Source organism: Rhinolophus sinicus, chromosome 2, assembly GCF_057876585.1.
Source record: "Rhinolophus sinicus isolate RSI-liver-muscle chromosome 2, RSI-T2T, whole genome shotgun sequence".
In the NCBI taxonomy this organism is placed as follows: Eukaryota; Metazoa; Chordata; class Mammalia; order Chiroptera; family Rhinolophidae; genus Rhinolophus; species Rhinolophus sinicus.
In genome coordinates, this window is record NC_142502.1 from 153,165,700 (window position 1) to 153,190,181 (window position 24,482).

At 36.2% G+C, this 24,482-nt stretch overlaps 1 protein-coding gene across 3 annotated transcripts in view; it reads left to right on the forward strand.

The window, feature by feature from the left end:
- ASB3 (ankyrin repeat and SOCS box containing 3) overlaps positions 1-20,294 on the forward strand; it is a 92,339-nt gene extending 72,045 nt beyond the window's left edge. Inside the window, exons 9-10 of one of the 3 annotated variants that reach the window (XM_019719439.3) lie at positions 3,191-3,324; positions 16,437-20,294. In XM_019719439.3, the coding sequence (XP_019574998.2) occupies positions 3,191-3,324; positions 16,437-16,642 (340 nt within the window). In that variant the 3' untranslated portion in view covers positions 16,643-20,294. The remainder of the gene's footprint in view (positions 1-3,190; positions 3,325-16,436) is intronic. The other 2 variants (XM_019719447.3, XM_074331985.2) reach the window with 2 other exon arrangements.
- The last annotated feature ends 4,188 nt before the right edge of the window (positions 20,295-24,482 follow it).

The window sequence follows — 24,482 nt, forward strand, 5'->3', positions numbered from 1 at the left end:
CCCCTCACCATTCCAGGATTCACTCCCTGACTGCTGCTGGAAATGTAACCGAGCCTGTCGGGTAGCTGTGGACAGTCCTGACAGTGTGTTTCCTCTCCTCTCTCACCCCACTCGGTGCTTGTTCCCAAGGCACGCACTTGCTTCTCAGCCGCACTCTTTGTGTTCCTCCGTTGAGGCTACTAACTTGACTCCGTATTACTTGCCCATTACTTTCACCTTTCACACTCTGTGCTGATTTCTAGTTTCTTTATTTCTTTAACCGACACTTAGAATACTGTCTAACACATAGTAGGCAGTATTTTAAGTTCTTTAATGTATTAGCTCATTTAATATGAAGTCCACGAGATACTATTATTTTTTATTTTACAGAGGACAAAATTGAGGCACAGAGTGATGAACATACTTGCTCAAGCTCACACCGCTGCTTAGTGCTGGAGCTTAGATTTGGACCTAGGCTGTCCTGTTTAGGCTCAAGTCTGTCTTTCTAACCTCTGTGCTATGCTGCCTTAGCCCTGTGTATCCATAGGGATGTGGTAGTTACATCACTGACTTTCAGGTACCTTAATCCCTTGCCTAACCTGGGGGTTTCTGTGCCAACTTTTCTTGCTCCTTTCTACTCCTAAGTTAGGAATAATCTATGCAAGAAAAAAAATTAAATACTGCCTTTTTTTCCTTTCCTCCTCAGCCAACTATATAGGCTGCTGGAAGGAGAGGGAATTATTTAGCTTTATTTTCCTAGAAGGTTGTAAAGTATATTCTTCCATCCTAGGCCCCCTGCCCCCAGTGCGAATAGCCCATTTGAGAAGTAAGCTACTGGGTGTGAACTATATTTATTGGATGGGTTAGGATAGAAAAGAGTGAAGACCCAGTCAAGTACAAATTATTTTGAAGTAAATTGTAAAACTTGTAGCTATCTGAATTGAGAATGCCAATTGTATATAGTTTACTTAGAAGGAGTAACTTCAGTCACTTTATATTCATTAGAAAAAAATGCAGTAGAAAATTTCACTTTAGCAATAAAGATGCTTAACATGGTCAAGATTTTGTTCACTGATCTTTTATTGAATGGATAGAGGCAGTGTTTACACTGAATATGATAAATGTTTTGCTTTCTTTGATGAAATTTACATTCCTAGAGATGTTATAAGAAAAATTCTCCCATAAAAATTCCAGTATGTTGTTAAAGTGGATTTTGGTTATATCTTATTTATATCACATGTAAATCTGTTGCTTAATCTTTGTCATGTAAATTATAAATGTCTTTCGTAGGTATTGCTTGTCTTAGACAGTCTTTAAAAATGTATCTGGCTGAATAATTGCCTGTCACAATATAATCTACCAAGTTGAAATATTTTTTTCAACTTTAAATGCAAGACTAGGTGCCCCCAACCCCCACCAAATGTAATTAGTAAGTAATAGAAAATAAATGTCATCCGTGCATTTAGCTGACTGTCACTCATTTATGACTGTACAACTGCTTTGTACAACATAATGGTCAGTGTAGTATAGTAACAATACATTTTTAGTGGCATCAGCATTGATAAAATAAAATCGTCATATTAACTAAAACTGTGTAAACAGATTTATTTCTCATGTGTTTAGATAACTGCACAAAAACGACTTTGTATTTGGTCCCAGTGAGACTTAGAGCACATTAACGCAGATAAATAAAGCCATTGTCAATGAAATAAGGAACCAGAACCAAGTAACCGTTGGTGTGGGGTTCCTAGAAAGTCAAGGAGGAGTTTTTTGCCTTTGAATATACTTTATGATTTAATTTATTCTTAGTATTTCCAGATAAGTTGTAATTTTATTGAGAGCTTCTTGAGAAGTAAAATGTTTTCACAAGGCATTTGCCCAAAACTGAGTTCTTCGTTACATAGGTTTGCATATTAGATAATTAAGAATTTGAGGAATAATTTTCATACTCTAATCAGTCATTTGACCCTGAATTACAAGAAATAAATTGTCTTTGAGATAAAAAGTTTATAGTATTGTTCAGTTTATTTTCCTTCTTTCTACTTTTTCCCCCTTCTTTAGTTCTTGCTCAGTACTCCAAAAAAACAACCTTGAAAAGAATTTCTGTTTTTGACATAATTACTAGACACCCTCCCTAATCATTTTCTTTTTCTTCAAACAGTGTAATGGTAGGGGAGTATCTAATTGAGTATGAGATGGGGAATCTTCTTAGAATCTATAGTTCTCTTTAAGCTTTGACTAAATTTCATATTATAAGGCCTACTGAAAATGAAATACTGAAAATTTCAAACCAGTTCTAGTAATATCAAATATTTATATGACATTTTATAGTTTTAAAAGTATGTCTACTATATTTTCTCACATTATTTTCACAAATAGTCCGCTAAAATAGGGAGATGAAGTGTTATTCTCATTTTAGAGAGAATAGCCCCAGGATCTAGAGCTTCAAGAATTTCATGTTTGTAACTAGTGGAGGTGGCAATAGAAATGAGAACTTTTCTTAGTCCTTAGTTAACTCTTTCTATTAGGTTTCAAGTGCTTATAAAATTTGGGTAAGTCTCTTGGGTGGGTTGGTAGGAAATCTGACATTATTTTGAAAAAAATAGAGGGAAAACTGTTTGTCTTGAACACCTTGTTTCAGTTCTTAGAGACAAAACTTATTCTGATCCTTCAGAGCTGAATGTATAATGGGAAAGGCTCTTAGAAGAGAACAATTGTACATCTCGGGAGTTGGGCAGAAACAAGCCATCGCCCTCATATACTCATTTTAGGTATAGCTTTGGATGTTTGGGTTTTATCCTTTTAGGACTGTTACATGTCTATAAGGATGACCAATCTAGATGTGCAAGATGGTCTAGTTGGGAGGAGATAATGGCAAATCCACAGATGACACTGGTGCTTTCTCTGTCTTCCTAGTGTTACTGCTGGGGAATGGGAAGGAAAGTTCCCACTTTCTACAAGAGTGGAGATTCCTCTTGTCACCCACTGGACAACTACACTCAGAGTCAGTTCATTTTTCCTGTAGGAACCTGGGGATGATTATTCATATCCACGGAACGTGTCTCCAGTTACATGAATGTTTTCTATGCCTCACTTTTCTGTCTGCCTTCCATATTAAGATACTGTGAGAATAGGCATGTGGTGTTTGTTTTCAGAGCGAATCCTTGGTGTATTTTGTGTCTAACAGCGTGTTAACATCTTGCTGATACAGGATTGACTCGGTCAGCGATGACACCCTTATCTTCACTTTGGAGTTTACTAATTGGAGGAGACTTCCTCCAACTGTTGAAAAGATACTGTCTGCTCGGGCCTCAAATTCCTCTTGGGCTCTACAGCAACATTTTGGTAAGAAAGTACAATTTTAAACACACTTCACTACTTTTTCTTCTCTTCCTCTAGCTCTGTTGTAATTTTAATTGATAAGAGTGGTTGGTTAACATGCATTAAATTGGGTATCATTTGCATTTTCTTTGTGTGGGGAAAGGATGCAACTGTTCGGAGGATCATAGTACTTTCCTTCAACAAAATCATACCTGATTTTGTAGGTTTAGCCTAAGGAGCTATACAGAAAAGGAAGTATTTACTGATATTTTTATTTAATGATATCCTTTTATTTTAATAAGGATTATGTAAACAAAAGTGAGTCCTAAGAATCTTGTTAGTGAATATTTAGTTTGTGGTCAGAAAAATGCTAAACTTAATTTTCCTCTTTGGGGTGTATGTTTGTTTGTGTTCTCTCTTCAGTATTTTATCATTTCTAAAAGGAAGTATTACCATCCTTTATTTATAGCTGTCCTTACTGAATGTATGCCGCAGTGTTGGTATAATATAACTATGGAGGTGAGATGAGTGAAAATTCTGTGATTTGATTTATATTTTATATGACTGTTTTAAAGTAAATTCTCATAAAATAATATTGAATGTGAACTGTAATTGGAAAATAAAAGTAAAAGTAGATGAAAAAACAGATTTTCAACTTACTGTCAATGACTGAAAAGTTTTTAAGCCAGTTAGAAATATTAAAAACATTCAGATTTTACACAAGGAAACCAGTTTAAACATAACATATGTAAAGTATTCCCATTTATTTATTCAGATTTATTTTACTTTAACTATATTTTGTTAACCAGATTATATGTCATAAGTTAGGAAAATTATTTCTTCACTGCAATTTTTACATTAAATGAAACTCTTCATAAAACACGTTGAATAGGCTTTAACAAGTAAACTTATGCATATGTAGAAATGTCTTCTAATTTCTTGGGAAATTACATTTAAGTAAATTTTCTCAATCAAAAACAGACATTCAGGAAAATATGCTCTTGAACAGAGGTGTATTCAAACTGTTAGAGAGGTTTCTGTTGAAAAAAATAAAGTAATCTGGAATCTCTAAGCCTTCTGGTACCAGAATTCTGTTAATGATAATGTTGGAAAACTCACTTGCATGTAATTCTTAATGTTGAGAATTGCACCTGCTTTTACTATCTGCCTGCAGTAGAACAAATATCTGTTCATAACAGAATTGGGACAATGGATTTGGAAACAAAAAATCAAAAGAGGAGGCGTATACCAAATGAGAAAATTATTGTAGCATATCAATTAGTAAAGACGTGTGAGTTTACTCTTAAGACTTACATATGGCAAGTTTGTCCAGATGAAGGTAAAAATTGTGCATGAGTACATTACCCTGCAGTAGACGGAATCCATCAAGAGTTTCTTGTTTAATTAGGCACTTTGTAGAGCTTGTGTATGGTAATAACCATCATCTTTTAAGTGGACTTTATTTCGGCTGAAGATTTGCAAAAGCCTTCTCTGAGTTATTAATGTAGCTAATGCTTTTCTGGCCTATTTTTCTAGCCAAGACCTCTTTTCTTGGTTCCAATCCCGTATGTCCAATTGCCTTTTGGATATCTCCACTTGGTATCTCACATTTTGATATATACAAAATTTGAACTTGTCGTTTTTCCTATAACTCCTCTGTTCCTTCTGTTTGTTTTCTCATAAGATAGTTTGGGAGTGCTGTTTATTAAGAGAGTGAGCCCTGGCAGCTGTTTCTTATTTGTTTCATTCATAGCAAGGGATAATTGGCATATTGGTCATCTGTACTCTTCCCTCTATTTGGATTTTGAGCTGTAGGGTTTCTGTCAATAGGAGTGAGCCCAAAAAGACAACTCTTTGATTGCCTCTCCAAATGTATGACAGTCTTGCTTTCACCTCACTTTCTCCAGTAACTTATCATGGTATTAAAAACTGCCTTGTCAATACATTTCTTTAAGTGTTTTGGAAAAGGTGCTTCTTGGAGCTCTACCACTATTAGTAAGCCCCGAGATAACTTCAGGTCCTTATCTCCTTTAGGTATACCAGTCTCTATCCCAAGGGAAAGACTTTCTCTGTTTTTTTTTCCTAAGGCCTTTTCAAGTCCTGGAGATGCCACATACTTGGTCAAAATTCTCCTTTTCTCACCTTTTTCCTCCCTAAGGAAATAGCAACTTTCCCTGGTAGTTTATAAATAAAAATGATAACCATTTTTCTTGCTGATCATTTTTAAATCATTGAATCAGATTTGTCTTCAGAAAGTTTTCTTGCATCAGAAAGGAAATGTATACCAGGTAAAATTTACTGACTGGTTGCAGCTTTAATAACAATTTTTGATCATGTGCCTTATATATACCTCTTAGAGATATCAGTTTAGCTAACACATAGTATTTCACTTCTTAAGCAAAAATTCACCAGCCCCTGGCCAACTCTCCAAGAGCAAGTTTAAGTAATTCAGTGGATAAAAAGCATTTGGCTTTAGTTCATCCTGAACCTTTAGTCACCAAATATGTACAATTCTATTAAAAGTATATGGATCTGGATCCTACAAAGGATCTTAAAAGGGCCCCAGGAAACTCTTGATCTATTCATTTCAGTGTTCCTCTGCTTTGCCCTAAAAAGGATTTAAAACAGTTATAATGTAGATTATCACAAAATAGTAAAACAGAAGTTAAAAGTGGAAGCAAAAGAAAAATGGAAAAGGTGCAGACGGACATAAAATGGGGCCAGGGAAAGCCTACCGTGGTAATCTGAAGCTTGTTAGGCTGTAAGTTTGGCTCTGAGTTCTCTAGCCGTTGATACTAGGTTACAGAGCTCATACGATAGAACAAACTCGTTGCTCAGAAGTAAAGATTTTCTTGGATATTGTAATGGACAGTTTCCTAGATAGTAACTTGATAGCCATGGTTTCTTGGGACTTTATTTTACCAATCTTCGTGCCACAGTATAATTCAGTAAAAGCAGTTCTTAACGTTGTGTGTACAGGGTGGCCCAGGTACTCAGGTCTCTGTTGGTCTAACTTCACCAGAGCTAGATTTATAACATCTGGAGGGATGGATAACTTCTGTGCACTTTGAACAGTTCTTTATAAACATTTTATCTCTCAGCTCAATTTGTAACAGTAGTAGTTAGCAATGAGTTCCTAATTATGCTACCTCAGAAATATCAGCAGTGCAGCTATTTTGTGTTACAGATTGAGTTGAGAACATATTTTTAAAGAGATAGTTGATCTTAAAAGTAGAAGTAAAAGAAAAATGAAAAGTCAAGGTTGATCTGTGGTAGGCTAAGTATTCTGTTTTGAAACCCAAGGAAAATTATGAGGATTTCTTCCAAAATCTGGTGGGATGAGCGAGTATCCACAGTTTAAACCAAAGTTTCCTTTGAAACTGAGCAGTGCTGGTAGTTTTGAGCAATGCTCCTTCCTCATGAACTTTTCAAGATAAAACTTTTGTGGTAAGTACACCAAGCTAACTGCATGTGATAACTTATTTTATGAGATTGTTATATTTACAGTTAAAGATTGGGGAATCACTACCAGAAACAAAATATTACCTTCTGGTAATATTTTTTCCCCAGCTTTATTGAGATATAATTGACATATAATATTATAGGTTTAAACTGTACATTTCTGGTAATAACTAACTAGCATTCCAATTGTCTAATGAGGCCATTTCTAATTTAAAGTAATAAAACATATCAGTTTTTGAAAGAATACTTGTTTTTCTGTTTTCTATATCAAGTGCATGTATCTTGTTCAAATGTTACATCAAGTTACTTGTTAAAAAAATGGGAGGTGGGGCACAACCTTACTTTAGGCTTATGGAAAATTGAGCTCCTCTGCTACTTTGACTCATGGTAATAATACGGTACAGGTTCTGCATGGACATCAGGCAGACTAAAATGGTTCAAGATTGGATGGAGCTCTGGAATTACATAGACACACCTCCTCTATATTCAGGCTGCAGAGAAGCATTTCTGAGCCTTGGTTTCCTTCAATTATAAGAAGGGATTATAGTAGTACCTACTTCACATCATTTTCACAACGGATTTTATCATTGTGGCAGAGACAAAACTCAGTTAACTGAGTTGTTTCATTTCCATCCTCCTCGGAACACAGAAAGACTGCCTTTTTCAACCTTGATTGTCATGTGATTGGTATAAGCGATGAAAGCATAGACTATTGGGGATGAGTTAGTTGTCTATGCTTTCACTTCACTTGCTGAGGAAATACGAGTCATGTTTGAGATGGTGATGACACAAAATGGAAGTAACCTGGAACACCTCATTGTCACTTCAGGATACCTGCCCTAGAGAATCATGTGACCTAAAGAGGATTTTGCATGACCAAGAAGGAAACCTTTGTTGTTAAGGCACTGGTTTTTAGGATTTATATGTTACCACAGTACATCATAGCCTGTAACCAAGCTAACCCATAACCAAATCCTGTCCAGAGGCAGTGACCAAAGAGAGGTTACTAAAAGCAACAAATAATGTAGTAGTAAACTTGATAATGAGCATTTATACAAGTGCTTTGTGGTGAATAGCTCAACTAAAGCCTTGCTGCTCCTTATTTAAAAGCCCAACTTGGCAGTTTTTAGGTAAAACATGCAATAAACTGAAAAGTTTGGTGGGGACTGGGGAAATATAGGGAGTAGAGTTGCCTTTTTAAAACTATAGGATCAGATCACTCCTTTCTGTCGGTGGACGCCGCCGAGTCGGCATTGCTGAAGTCTCCCCTCCCCCGGTCCTCCAGTCTAAGTCAGAGTCTCCCAAGGAGTCTGAACAGCTGCAGAAGCTCTTTTTTGGAGGTTTGAGCTTTGAGACAATCAATGAGAGTCTGGGGAACCATTCTGAACAACAGGATACATTCACAGACTGTGTGGTGATGAGAGATCAGACACCAAGTGCTCCAGAGGCTTTGGGTTTGTCACGTTGTGCCATCATGGAGGAGGTGGATGCAACGTGAATGCAAGGCCACACAGGTAGATGAAGAGTTGTGGGAACAGAGGGCTGTCTCAAGAGAAGACTCTCAAAGACCTGGTGCCCACTGCACTGTGGAAGATTTTTGTGGGTGGTATTAAAGAAGACTGTAAAGAACATCACCTAAGAAATAATTTTGAACAGTGGGAAAACTGGAGTGACTGAAATCCTGACTGACCGAGGCAGTGGCAAGAAGAGAGACTCTGCTTTTCTGACCTTTGATGACCATGACTCTGTAGACAAGATTGTCATTCAGAAATCCCATACTGTGAATGGCCACAACTGTGACGTGAGGAAAGCCCTGTCTAAGCAAGACATGGCTAGTGCTTCATCCAGCCAAAGAGGTCGAAGTGGTTCTGGAAACTCGGTGGTGGTCGAGGAGGTGGTTTTGGTGGGAATGACAGACAACTTTGGTCGTGGAGGACATGTCAGTGGTTGAGGTGGCTTTGGTCAATCGTGATGGTGGAGGATATGGTGACAGTTGGGAAGGCTATAATGGTTTTGGTAATGATGGAAGCAATTGTGGAGGTGGCGGAAGCTACAACGATTTTGGCAACTACAACAATCTTCAAATTTTGGAACCATGAAAGGAAGAAACTTTGGAGGCAGAAGCTCTGGCCCCTATGATGGTGAAGGCCAACACTTTGCCAAACCAAGGTGGCTATGGCGGTTCTAGTGGCAGGAGCAGCTATAGCAGTGGCAGGAGGTTTTAATTACTGCCAGGAAACAAAGCTCAGCAGGAGAGGAGAGCCAGAGAAGTGACAGGGAAGCTACAGGTTACAAAGATTTGTGAACTCAGCCAATCACAGTGGTGGCAGGGTCTAGCTGCTATAAAGGAGATACGTTTTAGACAATACTCGTGTATGGGCAAAGAACTTGAGAACTGTATCTGTGACCAATTGTATAACAGGTCATTTTAGTTTCTGTTCTGTGGAAAGTGTAAAGCATTCCAACAAAATGTTTTAGTGTAGATTTATTTTTTTTTGCTCCCATGCTGTTGATTGCTAAATGTAATAGTCTAATCATTACACTGAATGTATGTGTCTTTTTTTAAAAAAATTAAAAATAGAATTACCATATGACCCAACAATCCCTCTTCTGGGTACCTACCCCAAAAATCTGAAAACATTTATACCCCTGTTAGGATGTCAATAATATTTGAAAGCCTATCTTACTCTTCGCAGATACGTACTATATTGGATATGTGTGCCAACAGATCTCTGGGACAACTATATCCCAATTAAAACAAAAGAAAATTATTTTCCAGATCCCAAATATCTATTTTGAGGTGGAAAAGCAGTGAGGACAGAGCTTTAGCTTCTGATAGCGTGTTCATTTGGGAACTTTTGACCATGAACTCAATAATTTTAGTTAGTTCCAAACTTGGGCCACAGGCAGAAGTCTCAGTGAGGAGAAGCTATCATGTAAGTATTTCTACAGGCGGGCATTTACAAATCTCGATATTTATATCCATTAATTCCTTATTGAGTGGATTCTTTAACTGCATGTCAACTGTGTATCAGACATGGATTTAGAATCTATGAATGAAATATCAAGTGAACATAGGGGGTCATGGCAGAATTTTCTTTTTAAGATGACAGAGGTTCAACATGTTTTATAGATCCAGGGATCTCAGTTTGTAAAAACACACAAACATTAGAGATTTGGAGATAGATAATTTATGTAACAAGATTTCAGATAAGTCAGAGGGAAATGGAGTTAGCCTCAAATAGGACCAGTCCTTTTATAAGAAGAGAGATGAAGATGGGCTGGGTATAGAAAAGTTTATAGTTTGAGGATTAGAAGCTCAGAGAAGGAGCCTAACCTACTCTTGTTTTTACTTTGAAGTAGGAGGTAAAAATTTGCCAAGAAGGAGGTTGAAGTGAGAGTTGGGTAGGAAACTTGATGTTAGACTGGTTATTTTGGGAAACAAATTAGGAACCAGTGAAAGATTTGCTGAGCAACCCTGGTGGCCCGGTGGAGGTGGAAGTGGTACTAGTTCATGTGGTTATATGATCATTTTCTTCCCCACCATTGCTTCGCTTTCTCTGTATTGGGATACAGCAGGAAAATGGTTAGATTGATCCTGGGGATTGTCAGAGTAGGTACAGAGAATTGAGATAATAAAATAACGTTAAGTGGTGGGCCCAGGGAATTCAGTCCAGATAGGAAAAGAAATGAGAAAAGAAGAGACCTGATAGACCATGTAGTAGGAGGAGTCAGGGGACCTGAGGTCTCAGTGACATTAAAGATTGGTTGTAGTGGCAGTAAGAGAGAGCAAACTCTAGAAGGATAGGAAGTGGTGTATATAGAAATTTAAAGACAGAAACACATGGGTCTGAAAGTGGCGTAGAAGATCTACCCTATGAGAATGCTAAAATTGCCTCCTAGACTGCTGCGATAGGTGTGGAAGAATGAGAAAATTCTATTTAATTATTGGTCAAAGAAGTAGTTTCCTTGGGAAGATCAAGTTTTGATGAGGATAAGGGGTGGAAAGAGTGTTTTGTACAGCGTTCTAGATGTAGGCAAATTTGTTTATGATAGAGTTGGGGTTTCTGAGAACCTTAATTTTGCTTTATAATGTTGTGCTTAATTTTTTCCTATCACACTGCTGTGTTATATTTCCCTAACCAAGTTATTTTTTTCTGAGAGCCACTAAAGGAAATATGTTCCAGAAAAGATATATTTGCAACAGTTATGACTTAAAAGGAAAATAATATTTTTTTTGCAAAGGTCTGTAAGCATGACTGCTGATGGAGTGGCTTACTTTTTCATGCATGTTAGAAAAGGGAGATAACATACATGAAATAAGTTTATTGCATCATTAATAGGCTATTATAGGAAATCAGAGGAGTTGAATCTACAATTGCATGAAATAATAACGTTGTAGATGCTTTTATAAAAGCACAACCTTTAAAATATATTAGATTCTTTGTAATACCTTATAATGAGATGGGAGTGACCATGGTTATTGTTTATACATAGGTCTGCTCATTATCTTGTGACACAATATACAAGGAGAAGAGAGTCCGTGAAGTTAAAAGTGAATTACGTACTTTCTTTTGTGAAACTACAATTGTCTTCCAATTTTTCTTAACCTTTTTTCCCCCTTGGTGATAGTTATCAGTAGTATGAAACCTAGCATATATTTTTTAAAAATTTTGTTGATTTAACATAAAGATGACATTTTAATTGAGTGTGAGAAAGAAACTGATTTATGAAAGAAACTTTGCTATGGGGAGATGATTTTGAAAACAGATGCTGGGAAATATTTTTATTGTTATGTGGTTTTCTTTCAAGAAATGATGTATGTCACGTAGAAAAACTGTCATGTTGAAACATTTAAAATACTTGGAAACTGTTTCCATGGGTTTTGAATCCTTTCTAATTTTTGACACATTTTGAGTCTTTTTATTGTTTTTAAAAACACATAGTTTTGCATAATTTTGTATCTTGAAATCTAACATAAACATTTTATTTCTTAAACTCTCCTTGTGGTAATTTCATTGACTGCATATTGTCATCCCATGACTGACCCAATATTCCCTTCTATTTGGTGTTTAGTTTCTATTCACTGTTCATGTTAAACAATGACAAACATCCCTGAGCATCAAGCTTTGGGAAAGGCAGCTGCAGCTTTTAAATGTGTCCATTCAATTTATCTGATGTATTATGATGGAAAAAAGTGAGCTGAGCTGACTTATAAAATGTACTGGTCTATAATACCATGGCCGTAGGGAATCCCCTGTGTCCTGGACTTTAGTCCCAAGCCACGTTAGTGCAGGGGCTTGAATACTTTTCATAAAAATGTAAAAAGGGTAAACTTTCTAAGAAGCTTATAAGCTGGTTGATATCAGAAAAAATAAAAATTTACCATATGAATTTTGATAAGAACTTTTGCATAATTGCTAGATGGGATAGGATAGTATCCTGATAGTTCAGCTAAGCTGTGACTATTTTTCCCATTTGGATCTACATGCTTTTGTAAGATTTTTTTTTTGGCTGCAAATAACCAAGTATCAAAATGAACTGGACCTAGAACCAAATCTTGGAATTGCCAAGTCTATTATGCTTATTCAGTCACCTTGCATTGTTGTTATTATTTTTAGTAAAAGCAAAAAAGGGTTTTATACCTTTCATAGATAAAGTTATTTAAAATATAAATCTTATTTCATTTTAGCTTATTCTTTTAATTTTGTGTTTGTTTTGTAGTGCAAACAATGTTAATATAATAGTATACACATATAATTTATATGTAAGTAAATATCTACACATTGGGGTTATTTACTCAAAGACTCCACTAATTGGGTATGTAGTCAAACCATTTGGAGATCACTAGTGTCCAGGATTTTTATGACATTTTACAGTTTACAAAGTGCTTTTGCTAATGTGTTCTAACTTGAACTTTATCAACAACCTTTTGATGCAGAGAGATATCATTATGCCCATTTTACAGAGGAGGAACTCAAGGTCAGAGTATTTAAATGACTTGCCCAATGTCATTCTCTAGTTAATAGTGACTTCTCACTTCCAGCGCAGAGCTTATTACTGGATGCAGCACTTTCCATTCATTCCATTCATTGTTATTCTACTGGTCATTCTTCACATTTTGATTTCTTGTTCTAATCTATTACTTATTTTTCAGAGTTGCTTTTTATATTTTGTTTCGAGTTTTTAGTTCTAATCAAAGGGAGAGACTGTACACGTAAATTAAGAAAGGCTGGGAACAAAAGGATGGAAGCCAATCAGAAAGACAATATATTAATGATGAAAATATACATTGCAGTAGATGGCCCAGAATGAATACATTTGATGTGGAAAGCCATAAGAAGGAACCGTAGAAATACAGTTCAGGCAGATAGGTCATTTGAATATTGGCATGAGGGCAGGCCAGAGATGAATGCTTTTTGAAAATATAGATAGTGGGTATGCATGATGTGTATGTAGTTCTGTGCTATAGTAAAGTTTGCATTAATAAGCATTCTGAATTAAGAATTGGGTTTACTTTGATTTGTTTTAATTTTAATAAAACTTCATATAACAGGGAACCTATTTTGGTTGTTCTATTAGTACATACACCAAAATGGACAAAATTGAATTTCTATACAAGAATGAAAAGTTAAAGGTTGTTTGTCTGCTAATAGATCTATAGATAAACTTAGGTTTAACGTACTAAATTGAAAAATGATTGGGTCAGAAGTAACTTAAAAGTATATCATGGTTTCCAACATCAATTTCTAAGATATTGTCTGTGCCATAATCGAAGAAGAGAGATTTATTTAACAAATTAAAATCTGGTTTTAACAAGTTTTCATGAAAGTATGTTTTACCTACAGCTTCTCATCTTTTTCACATTATAAATTCTGGGCATGGCTTGATCTTTTTCAGCCTAGTGGCAACACATCTGGAAATACTATGCATCACTAAAACTTTCATAGGAATTTTGCGTGCTTTGAAATATTGCATATATGATTATAAAATTCCCTAGTATTCACTGGCATATATTAAACTAAGATGGCACTGATGGGTATATTATTGTCTGTGTTAATAATCTACAGATGAAAGACTCTCTCAGTTCAAATGAATACAGTTCTTACCTCTAATTGCTTATCAGGCTAGTGATCTATTGTGCTCATGGGAGGAAAACCAAAATGGTGCAATTAAAATTGGAACCAGTATCTGAAGTAACGATATACCCTTTCTTTTTTTAGTGCTAAATGGAAAAATCTTCTGAAAATTTCAGTGGTTTAGAAGATGTTCAAGAATTAGTTTGGGCTTACCACAGTTTAAAGAACTCTGGACTCTGAGTCACATCACTTGGGTCTAGTATAGATGTGCTGTTGATGTACTGTCAACACTGGCAGGTCACTTAGCACATGCGTACTGGTCCAGTTTGGCTTGGTCACACATGTTGACTATACATGTATTAGCAGAAACAAACAAATGGTTTATTTAGCTTTAAAGCTAGAGCTACAGTGGTGTAGTCAGATGATCAGGAAAGGCTTGTCAGCACTGCAGGAGGCGGTGGGCAGCCAAGGGAACCCTCTGCAGTCAGCTGAGGAGTTTGTAAGTCAGCGTAGTTTGTCAAATCGGAAAAGCTGGAGAAGCATGAAGGATCCCTTAGCCCTGAGTGAAGAGCTCTCCTCTGGGTTGCACAGCCATCCTTTATTTTCCTCCTGGGTGTGTGATAAGTATCTACATTAACAAGACAGTGCAGGATGAAGAGATGTCAGTTTAACAAGATGTATATTAAACTCCAGCTGAATGTTAAGTAAATATTCTCTGAACCAACCTCACTTTCACCCATGCACTCATCTTGTCAATTCCGCTGTCAGTCGCGTCCCACTATGCCCACGAGATGCTCAGTGTTGGCAGCTGATGGGCTACTCTCTAGTATGCCAACATGCTTTTATCCCACGAGTTGAGTTGTGTGCTTACCAAGAATTAGTTTTTGCTTATTTCCAAAATATTTTATTACATTTGTGCATACCCAGTGACATTAAGACCAATTATTGTTCCTGATCTGATTGAGTAAGAAGGTGTCCTTATATGTAATAGTTGAACATTGTCAACCTACTTGTTGAAATTGAACCCGTTCACTCCTTTGGAACACTGGGGGATTTTTCAGTTTGGGCATGCTCTCCATATATATTCCTGCAAATCCCTCCAGTGTGCCTTGTACCTCTGTTTTCCCATCTTGGAAGTGAGAATGATGATTCTTCTTTTAAGTGTACAGAAGAGAGTAAAATTTAAACGAGATATGGATATGAAAAAACTGGAAATAAATGTGCTATATATTGTAGATGCTGTAGTCTTATTTATAATGGGGAGTCTATGACTCATGGTTTAAGAAAATACTCATCTTTTTTCAGACTCAGGTTTTATGTACAAAATCACATAACTCTTGCTTTTCTTATTTGGCATTTTGAAACACTGAGGAGTTTCCCAAACTCAGAATACATTAAACTACACTGAAACCAATAAACTTAAAGTGAAATGTAAGATGATGGATTAACTTCAGTGGTTTGGAAGACATTGAAGATGTTAGAGAATTAGCATGTCTCAGGCCCTGTGGGGTGTTTGTTACAGTTTAAAGACCCCTAGACTTGGAGTCAGACCAGCTGGTCTGGAATCAGCTGGGCTTGTGATACTGCTTGTCTTAACTGCTCTGATCCTAGTTTGTTAATCATTGTTACATTTCATGGGGATTTATAAAAAAAGTTCTTGGACTAACAAAAAGTGTTACATTTGATTCACATAAAAACACGAGCTGTTTTTAGTACTCAGTTTCCATGGACATTAACTTCTTTCACACTTTTCATCTTGGAAAATAAAATGACTGTCTTTTATGATTCTTAAGTACATGTGGATATCCTTTCATTGGTAATTAGCTCTCGGCAGCAGTGTTTAGTGTGGAGCATGCACACACACACAGTCTTTGGGGTCAGGTGAACTTGAGTTTGAGTCCTGGCTCCACCAGGTACTAGATGTATGGCCTTTGGAAAGTTACTTAAATCTCTGTTTTCTTAACTCTGTAAGAGCATGATAATACGTATCTCATAGGGTCAATGAAGATAAAAAGAGAATGTGTATGAAGTGTATGAGCATATGGCATACTAGGCACTCAATAAATGTTCCTGTTTTTGCTATGTCAATTTTAAACTTTCATTCTGTGTCATGAATAAAAAGAGGGAAACTTTTGTTATTTACACACTTAATGTAATAAGTCTAGAGACCATTTGCAAAGAAACAAACTAAGAGGGATATAGCATTTGCTGCTGTGAGCTTCTGTCATTTCTAAAGTTAGTTCATTTATTTCGTAAGTGCCAGCTGGTATTGCCAGATCTTTAGAATTTGAACATTTAATTTTATATGGCTCTGGGTACTGACTTTGTGTGGCCAGCAGCTAGAGGGAGAGGAATCAGCTATAGAAAGAATCAAGTTTATTGTGGCCATCCTGGCCCAAGTAATCTTCCTTTAAAAATACACCTGAAATCTATGTAATTTTACTAACAAATGTCACCCAAATAAATTAAAAAAAGAAAAGAAAAAAAAAAAAGTCTAAGTAACATACCTCTTTTACTACACAGAGATGGGGAGAAAAACGGCATTTACCTTAATGTTAAAACATTTTCACTTTCTTTTTTGGCTTGTTTCTTCAGCTGCTGTTCCATCGCTGACCCACCTTTGTCGTTTGGAAATTCGATCCAGTCTAAAACCACAACACCTAAGATCTGACAGTTTTATCTGTCAGTTGCCACTTCCCAGAAGCCTACATAATTACTTGCTCTATGCAGACGTTCTGAGGATGAATGACGTTCCAGATCTGGCAGTAATTCAAGATGGAGATATCAGCGAAGCTCCTTAACACAGCTCACGTCTTACTCTGAAAACCACCAAGACAAAGAGCCATGGACTACAGTCTTCATGATTTTATTGTCAGAAATGATAATTTTTGTTTCAATGGTTGGTTAGGTTTTTGGAGAGGCAGTAGTTTGATGCAAATGTTTATAACTGGGTAAAAAGAAATATTGTAAACCTCACCTAGGTTCCTTTCTTGCAGTTTCATCACCAGTACATTTGATGTGGCAGTATTCATTTACCTAACCATGTCTGCTTTCTTCTGGGAATGAACTGTGGTGCTGCTTGTAGTGCTAAACAGGGCATATTTCCACCTGTGTTTTCCTAGGCTAGGCGCTTAGAATGGAGTGCATGAAACTTCACTGGAAGTACACACACAGTGGGGTTGAAGCTGTTATTTTATTTGATCTTGAATATCTCTGTATGTTTATAAAAGTATTTTATATTCCATTCTCATCTCTTAATTCAGTCACTTTTATTAAGAATTGATATTTGTTGGCTTTTCACAAGTAAACTCAGGGGAGAATTTTTTTACAAAGAATATAGAAAATGAGTTATTTTGCTGCTGTTTTGTTTGTGTTTTTTTCCAGTTCCTTGATACTCTCTTTGGCTATAAAAGACTCCATTTCTGCAAAGGCAGGAACAAACCTAACCTCAAAGATACGCTCAGGTGAAAAAAAGCTAGGTTGGTATTGAGATAAATGAACACTGCCTCATTTAGAATACTAACCAGGAGACTGTGAGGGGCGTTTCTGTAGTACCATCTTTAACAAAAGAAAGGTATGTATTCCTGAGTCACTTAGTATCAAATAAAAACATTCAAGCTCCATTCAGCCTCCAAATCAGAGGGCAGATTTGATCTTATAAAGCAATGATTGCCAGTTCTATTAATATTGTAGTGTTTTTCCTTTTTATTATCTAGAAAAGTTACCAAATAGTCCATGAAATTTTTAGACCTTAGAGTCCTAGGTTCACGAGACACCGCCTCATTGATTTTACAGTTGCTCGATCTGAATCTAGAGTCACAGAGGACTAAATCCTGGATCACATGAGCTATATGATAAGAGGCTGTGGGGACCAGGCTTGAGGGAAAGGTTATGAAACTCATAGACAACTAGAGATGGGGTCCAAAGGAGGGCAAGTCTTCTGTCCTGTTGGGTTCCTGTGGCTTAAAATAGATGGGAGTGGGTCAGCCAGGTCCATGTCTGATAGGCCTTTGCTGTTTGATAAAAGCAAATGATGAAGGCAGATCAAATGATGGAGGTGTTATTGAGGTGCAGAGGACCAGAGGATGGAGGCTGATGAACTGAACTCTGCGCAGATTAGAGTGGTAGTTGCTGCCTGTGGGGTGGAGATAAAGTTTGAATGTGGGTATACAGGCAGCAATGAGGGTAATAAGGAAAACCAGGTGGAAATTGTGATACTTACTAAAAAATTTCAAGAATGTATGTACGATGTATTTTTTTCAATGTTGTCCTAATCTTTATTTTTCTAAATCCTAAGTCTCTGATTTTTAACACAACCAATTTTTTGTTAGGGCCAGATATATGTAGAATGTTTACGTGTGAGGGTGACTCTTTTCATGTGTTTTTGTTCATGTTCAAATATGTCACAAATGTTCAGTTATCCATAACTTATCATTGAGCTCTTGTTCTTAAAAATCTGAAAATATTTCAGAAACATTTAAAAGCCCTTGTATTTAAAAGAAATCATTTTACTTACTGTATATAATGTATCTTTCTTTCAGACTATTTCACAATAAAATATTTATGATTTTTATGACCTATACCAAGGACTCAGTGAGATGAGTTATAGTTACAGCTTCTGATCAAAATGTTAACGTCTAGTTGGTGTAAACCTTAAGCCCCACCCTACGTGTGCCATGGTGTTTCTGTTAAAAGTTACAGTGTGTCTAAAGAAGAACCCATACAATAATCCTCTAATAGTGGTACGTATTACTAGAGCAGGACATAAATCAGCTATAATAATAATTGCCCAGAGCTCACCCTTCTTTGATCCGATAGTATCTTTCAAGTATATTTCCTCCTGATCCTCCCTGTTATGGGATGTCTTTCTGTGAAAATTTGATGTAATAGTGGTAACCTGAATGAACATTGTTTCTTGGTTCTTTAAATTTCCCTCCCTCTTTTGCCAAGTACCAAGCGTCTTGATACACAGCTTTTCTGGTGGCTGTAGTTCCCAGAGATCAACTAAGAAAGTGATAATCTTTGATAGGCAGCCTAAGTGTCATATTTATATCACACAACCAGTCGATATCTGTCACTTTAAATCTGTTCTTCCCACCTAAGTCCATTTGTAAACGTGTGTGAAAATTGTGATGTTTTACGGATCCTCAAGTATCGTGTCAGGTAGTTTCCAGACATTTGAATATTTTTGACTGGTTACTCCCTAAAATTCTATAATTTTGTTGGTCCTCCAAAAGTTATAAATAATAACTAATAAGAATGTAAATATATGTCTTCTCTGGAACAGTGGACTTAATAGTTCCATCAGCATGGGATATAGAAAGAGGTTGAGAAAATTCATCTAAAAGTTTGCCTTTCATTTTTATATTCGTCTGTAGTGTGTTTCCCTGAAAATAAGACCTAACTGGAAAATAAGCCCTAGCATGATTTTTCAGGATGACATCCCCTGAACATAAGCCCTAATGTGTCTTTTGGAGCAAAAATTAATACAAGACTGGGTCTTATTTTGGGGGAAACACGGTAGTCTCAGAAATATAAACCCCTAATTATATTTCTTGAATAGTCATAGAAATATTTCTTTGAAGAGGAACTAACTCTTGGTACAACTATTGACAGCAGGTGTCTAGTCTACTGTGGAAAGATTTTAAATGGTGAAAAAGATTGAAGGACCAGGGAAGTTGCTAGTAATGTTGCCATTTGCAGTTTTATGATCAAGTGTTTTAGATCTAACAATTTGGGGCAATAACCAGTAAGAGTACGCTTTGCCTTCTTCTAATTTCATGAGTTCATTCTCTATATAAAGCAAGTGGAAGCTCAGCCCACTAGCTGCTTCCAAGTACTCAAAAGAATCTCTAAGCCAAAGGGATCGCTACAGCTTTTCCTGTGAGCTGGGAGCGTAATAGCATCTCGTGTACTATGAACTCCCCTGAATTTCCTGTGCTAGAGCACTTGCCTCCTTCCTTCTCTCTCATCCCACGCAGCCAGTCACACAACTGAGGTATTAAGACTAATGTGTAGATGAGAGCCCAAACCAAGAGATTCCATTACTCGTGGCTCTGTCTGACCTGCGATAGTCCCTGAAAGATAGTTGAGAGGGTGTACCTACATCAGGAAAGCAGAGCAGTCTTCTATTGTTGGCGCTCTGAGTTTATACTTAACACATTCTCTCTAGAGAAGGCAGTGTTTATGACTTCAGGTAAATTTGGCCCATGTTTTGAGGGCTTAGAGACTATCATGACCGTTTTACAAACACACTTGGTTTTTTTTTTCTCTTTATCCTTTCTTGTTTTTTAACAAAACATTTAAGGAAAATGTAATATTCCTGTGTGTAACTGTTGATATTTTTTTGTTTGGCTTTCTTTCATTGTTTTTCCCTTTGAGGTAAATTAGTCTGTTTATACTCATCTGTATTTATTATTATTGCTATTAAATGACACATGGTTATTAAAACAATACCTTGCAGTAAGTAAACTTTTTTTGTTGGAGTCAATCAAAACCTGTGGTTTTAATGAGGTAAGGAACTGATTATGCTTAGTATGATATTTTTGTCACACACTGGTAGAAAAATATATTGCCTTATTTGCAACAACTATACTGAGAGGAGGCCAGTATGAATTATAATTTTTATGGAAATATACACTTTGAAACATATACTTTTGGGCACAGGTTTTTAAGTACATATCTTCATTTGCTTTAGTGACTAAAACATTTAAACTTTAAATAAAGGACATTTATTAACCTGTCCCTATGCTAATAAAAATCTTTAAAATTTTTTCGTATAACAGTAACAATAATAGCACATTTTAAGTGTCTCATTTTAAAGGAAAAAATATTTTAAAATTCAGGAAAAGGAGGAAGGGAGCTGGAGTGATAATCCTATCATCCAGTATTAATATTAACCTACATACTGAATAATTTAATATCTCGGGTTTTTAAAAAATGTTTACAAGTTTGAGAAGTATATTTTTTTCATAGTTAAAATCAAACCACCTTTATAGTTTTGTAGCCTGATCAAGCCTTTTTTAAATTATGTTAATGATACCTGTAGCAAAGCTCAAGCCACAAGTTATCACAAATTCTGAATCGGTAAGAATGAGAAATAATGAGGGACTCTGGGTTAATCCACTCCCCCCCCCCCCCCCATGCCAGGACATCTGCATGAAGCAAACAAGCCCCTCCCTTTAGGAAAGGAGAGAATGGAGATGAGATCTTCGCAAACCTGTGTTAGTCGTCTGGTCTCAGCCCAGGGTAGTCATGCAATTGCATATCCTTTGCATTACTCTAGTATAACTATGCGTGGTATGCATTTTTAATGAAGGAATTTAAAATATCATTATTGCTGTAAAGATGAGTGTCTGCATGATTTTTCTGTCTCTTGGCTTCTTTTTCATGCATAGCACTAATAGATGAAGCAGAACAGGTGGTAATTGCCATTGGCGCAATGAGACTTGTGAATAGCATCTGTTTATGTCTCTTTTACCATCCAATGGTTAGCATAACCTCTTCAGTGCTCTCCTATGTGTATGATAACAGTCTATCATGAGTCATTATAAGGTGCTAATTTACACTTTTTCTAACGTAATGGAGTCGGTGAAGAAGAAAGTCCATCTGGTGACTAAATATGACTGATTTGAATCAAACAATTAAAAAGGTATAATACTTGTGAGGTTATTATGGAATATTGCATCAAATAATATGTGTCAAAGATACCAATTCAAAGCCAGAGTAGTTCCGTAAGTAGACATATTAGTAATGCTGTAGTGTGGGTTTTGTCTTTCATACTTAAAAGTTATTTACTGTTTTAAACAGTAACACACTCAAATTCTTATGGTCTTCGTCTTCCTTGTAATTGGTTTTCTTAAAGTTACTTTTCAATGTCACAGTGTTGTGACAATACATATACATTTATGTGTATTGACATAAGTGCAGGCTTTAAAAAGAAATCTTTATTATAGAAAAAATAGAGAATTGTATAATAAACTTCCATGTTCCCATCACCCAACTTATTTCCTTTTTCCCACCAATTTCCTCCCTCCCATAGCCATTTTGAAGCAAATTACAGGCATACCATCTGTAAATATTTTAGTGTGTATCTAGAAGTCAACGACTCCCTTTTAAAAATATAACTATAATGCCATCTTTACATGTCCTTTAAAAATTCAAATATCCAGTCAGTATTTACATGTTCTTAATTGCACTGTAGTTTCTTAAATGGTTTGCTTAAATCCAGATCCAAAATTATCACTGTGACGTGATTTTTTTTCTTTGAAATCTTTTGGTTGAAGATACTAAGATTGTTTTCCTATAGCGTTTCCACAATCTGGATTGTGCTGCTTGTATCCCCATGCTGTCATTTAACACGTTCCCTGTTTTCTCTTGTGTTAGTTATATATTCCTGTGTAATAAAACTTCTGTTTGCCTGAAAACCTAGCAGCTTAAAATAACAATTTACTGCCCACAATTTCTGTTGGTCAGGAATTCAGAAGTGGCTTAGCTGAGTGGTTATGGCTTAGGGTCTGTCATGAGGTTGCATTCAGACTGTAAGCAGGAACTGCAGTGATCTGAAAGCTTGACTGGGGCTAAAGGATCCACTCCAGGATGGATCACTCACATGGCAGTCTCCTGGAGGCCTCCGTTCCTCATCACGCGGCCCTCTCTGTACAGCTGCTTGAGTCTCCTCATGTCAGCAAGTGATCTTAGAGATAGAACAAGGTGGATGCTCCAATGCCTTTTATAATGTATTCTTGGAAAGCACCATCATTTCCAATACATTCTATTAGAAGCGAATCCCAAAGTACAGGCTATCCCCAAGGAGAGAGAAATTAAGCTCCACCTTTTGAAGGGAGGTGTATCAAGGAATTGGTAGACATCTTTTTAAGCCACCACATTTTTATGTCCTGTAAATTGATAGTCAGACAAGCACTGGCTACAAAGTTTGTAGGGCCCCATGCACAATAAAAATTGGGGACCCCTGTTGAAATTTCAAGATGGGGACAGCAGAGAATTAAACCAAACATGGGGCCCTTCTGAGCACAGAGCTCTTGTGTGATTGTACAGATGATACCCATGAAACCAGCCCGACATAAAAAGGCGTGATCAGATTCCTGTTTGATACTGTTTTTTCTTACATGCTGCTTCATAGGTAGTGGGTACTTCATCTCCCCTACTGATGTTAGCAGCCATTGATGTTCATTAGCTACATCTATTAGTTCCTTACAGTTTTATTTAATAGCTGTAGTACTTTGAAAATGTGAACGTCCCTTAGTTAACTTTGTCTAATACGAATAGGAAAAATAGTAAAATGCTTGATTCTTTCGGATAATGAATTGATTCTCTAATATCCTTTGTGAATGATCAATACCTGTTTTAGTATTAATAATAACAGATTTCTGTGTGTGTTCTAACCCATTTTAGTAATTAACCTTAATGATATTCAGATTGTCCTGTCTTTAGCTAGCATTTAATAGTCTTTGATAGCTTTTTTTGTTTTCTGGTAATAACAGATTCCAGGTTGATCTTGTATATTTCCTTCCTCAGGCCTGGAATCAGCCATTTTCCCAAAGAGCTCCTTTTATTTTTTTAGAAATGGTATTATATAGACTATATTACATATTATACACACACACACACACACAATAATCTCGACATTAGGGGTTTTCATCTCTAGTGGTTTGACAATTGTTCAGTTAACCACTAAGAAAGAAGTATATAATCACTTCATATTAATATTTTAAATTCAAGACTACACTTTTAAAATTCAACTTCATACCATTTCTTCCCTTCTTATATACACAAATGCTCTTTGTAAACAACGGAAACACAATGTCTTTATCACACCTTAGTAATTGTCAAATATCCAATCAGTGTTCAACTTTCCCTCATTTTCTCATAATTTTTTAAACAACTTATTTGTTTGAACCAGGATCCTATTACTATCCATATATCACAGTCAGTTAATGTGTCTCTTAATATCTTTTAAAACATTTATAGATCTTTCCAACATTTTAAAGGGCCTACTTTGTACAAGGGCTATGATGTTTGTAAAAAAAGATAGATAGCCTTACTTACGAGGAAAGAGAGATGCATACACAAAGACTATGGAACAAAATACAATGTGATAGGAGTTGAATGAATAAATTATCGGGAGATTTGAGAAAAGGAATACTTTTATGATCTTCAGGTTATGACTGGTGTTCAGAGAGGCCTATGCAGGGCAAAAGCCAGACAAAAATAAAGAATGGAGACATCCATCAGGTTCCAAAGGACTTCATAGATGTCAAGACTAGTGAGCCAAAGGAATACAATATGTTCTTTTTCTCATGATTTTCTTTAGAACAACTCCACTTGAGATTATTATTGATCCTTGCAGGCAATTTGAGCTTTCATTCTCACAGTCATTAGTTCTTCATCTGCAAAAGCTCCTAAAATAATTTGCATTACAAACTCCAAATTACTGAGGAGTCCTTTAAAATTGAGATTTCTCTCTGGGGGAAATGGGCGTGAGAGAGTTTTACCATAGCAAGAGTAACCATAAATATTTTAAGTGTGATTGATTCAGACTGAGAAGGGGAAACCTCAGCGGAAGGAATTTTTGCCCATTCAGTATCAGTGATGCAATTTGGTAGGCAATACAATATCAGA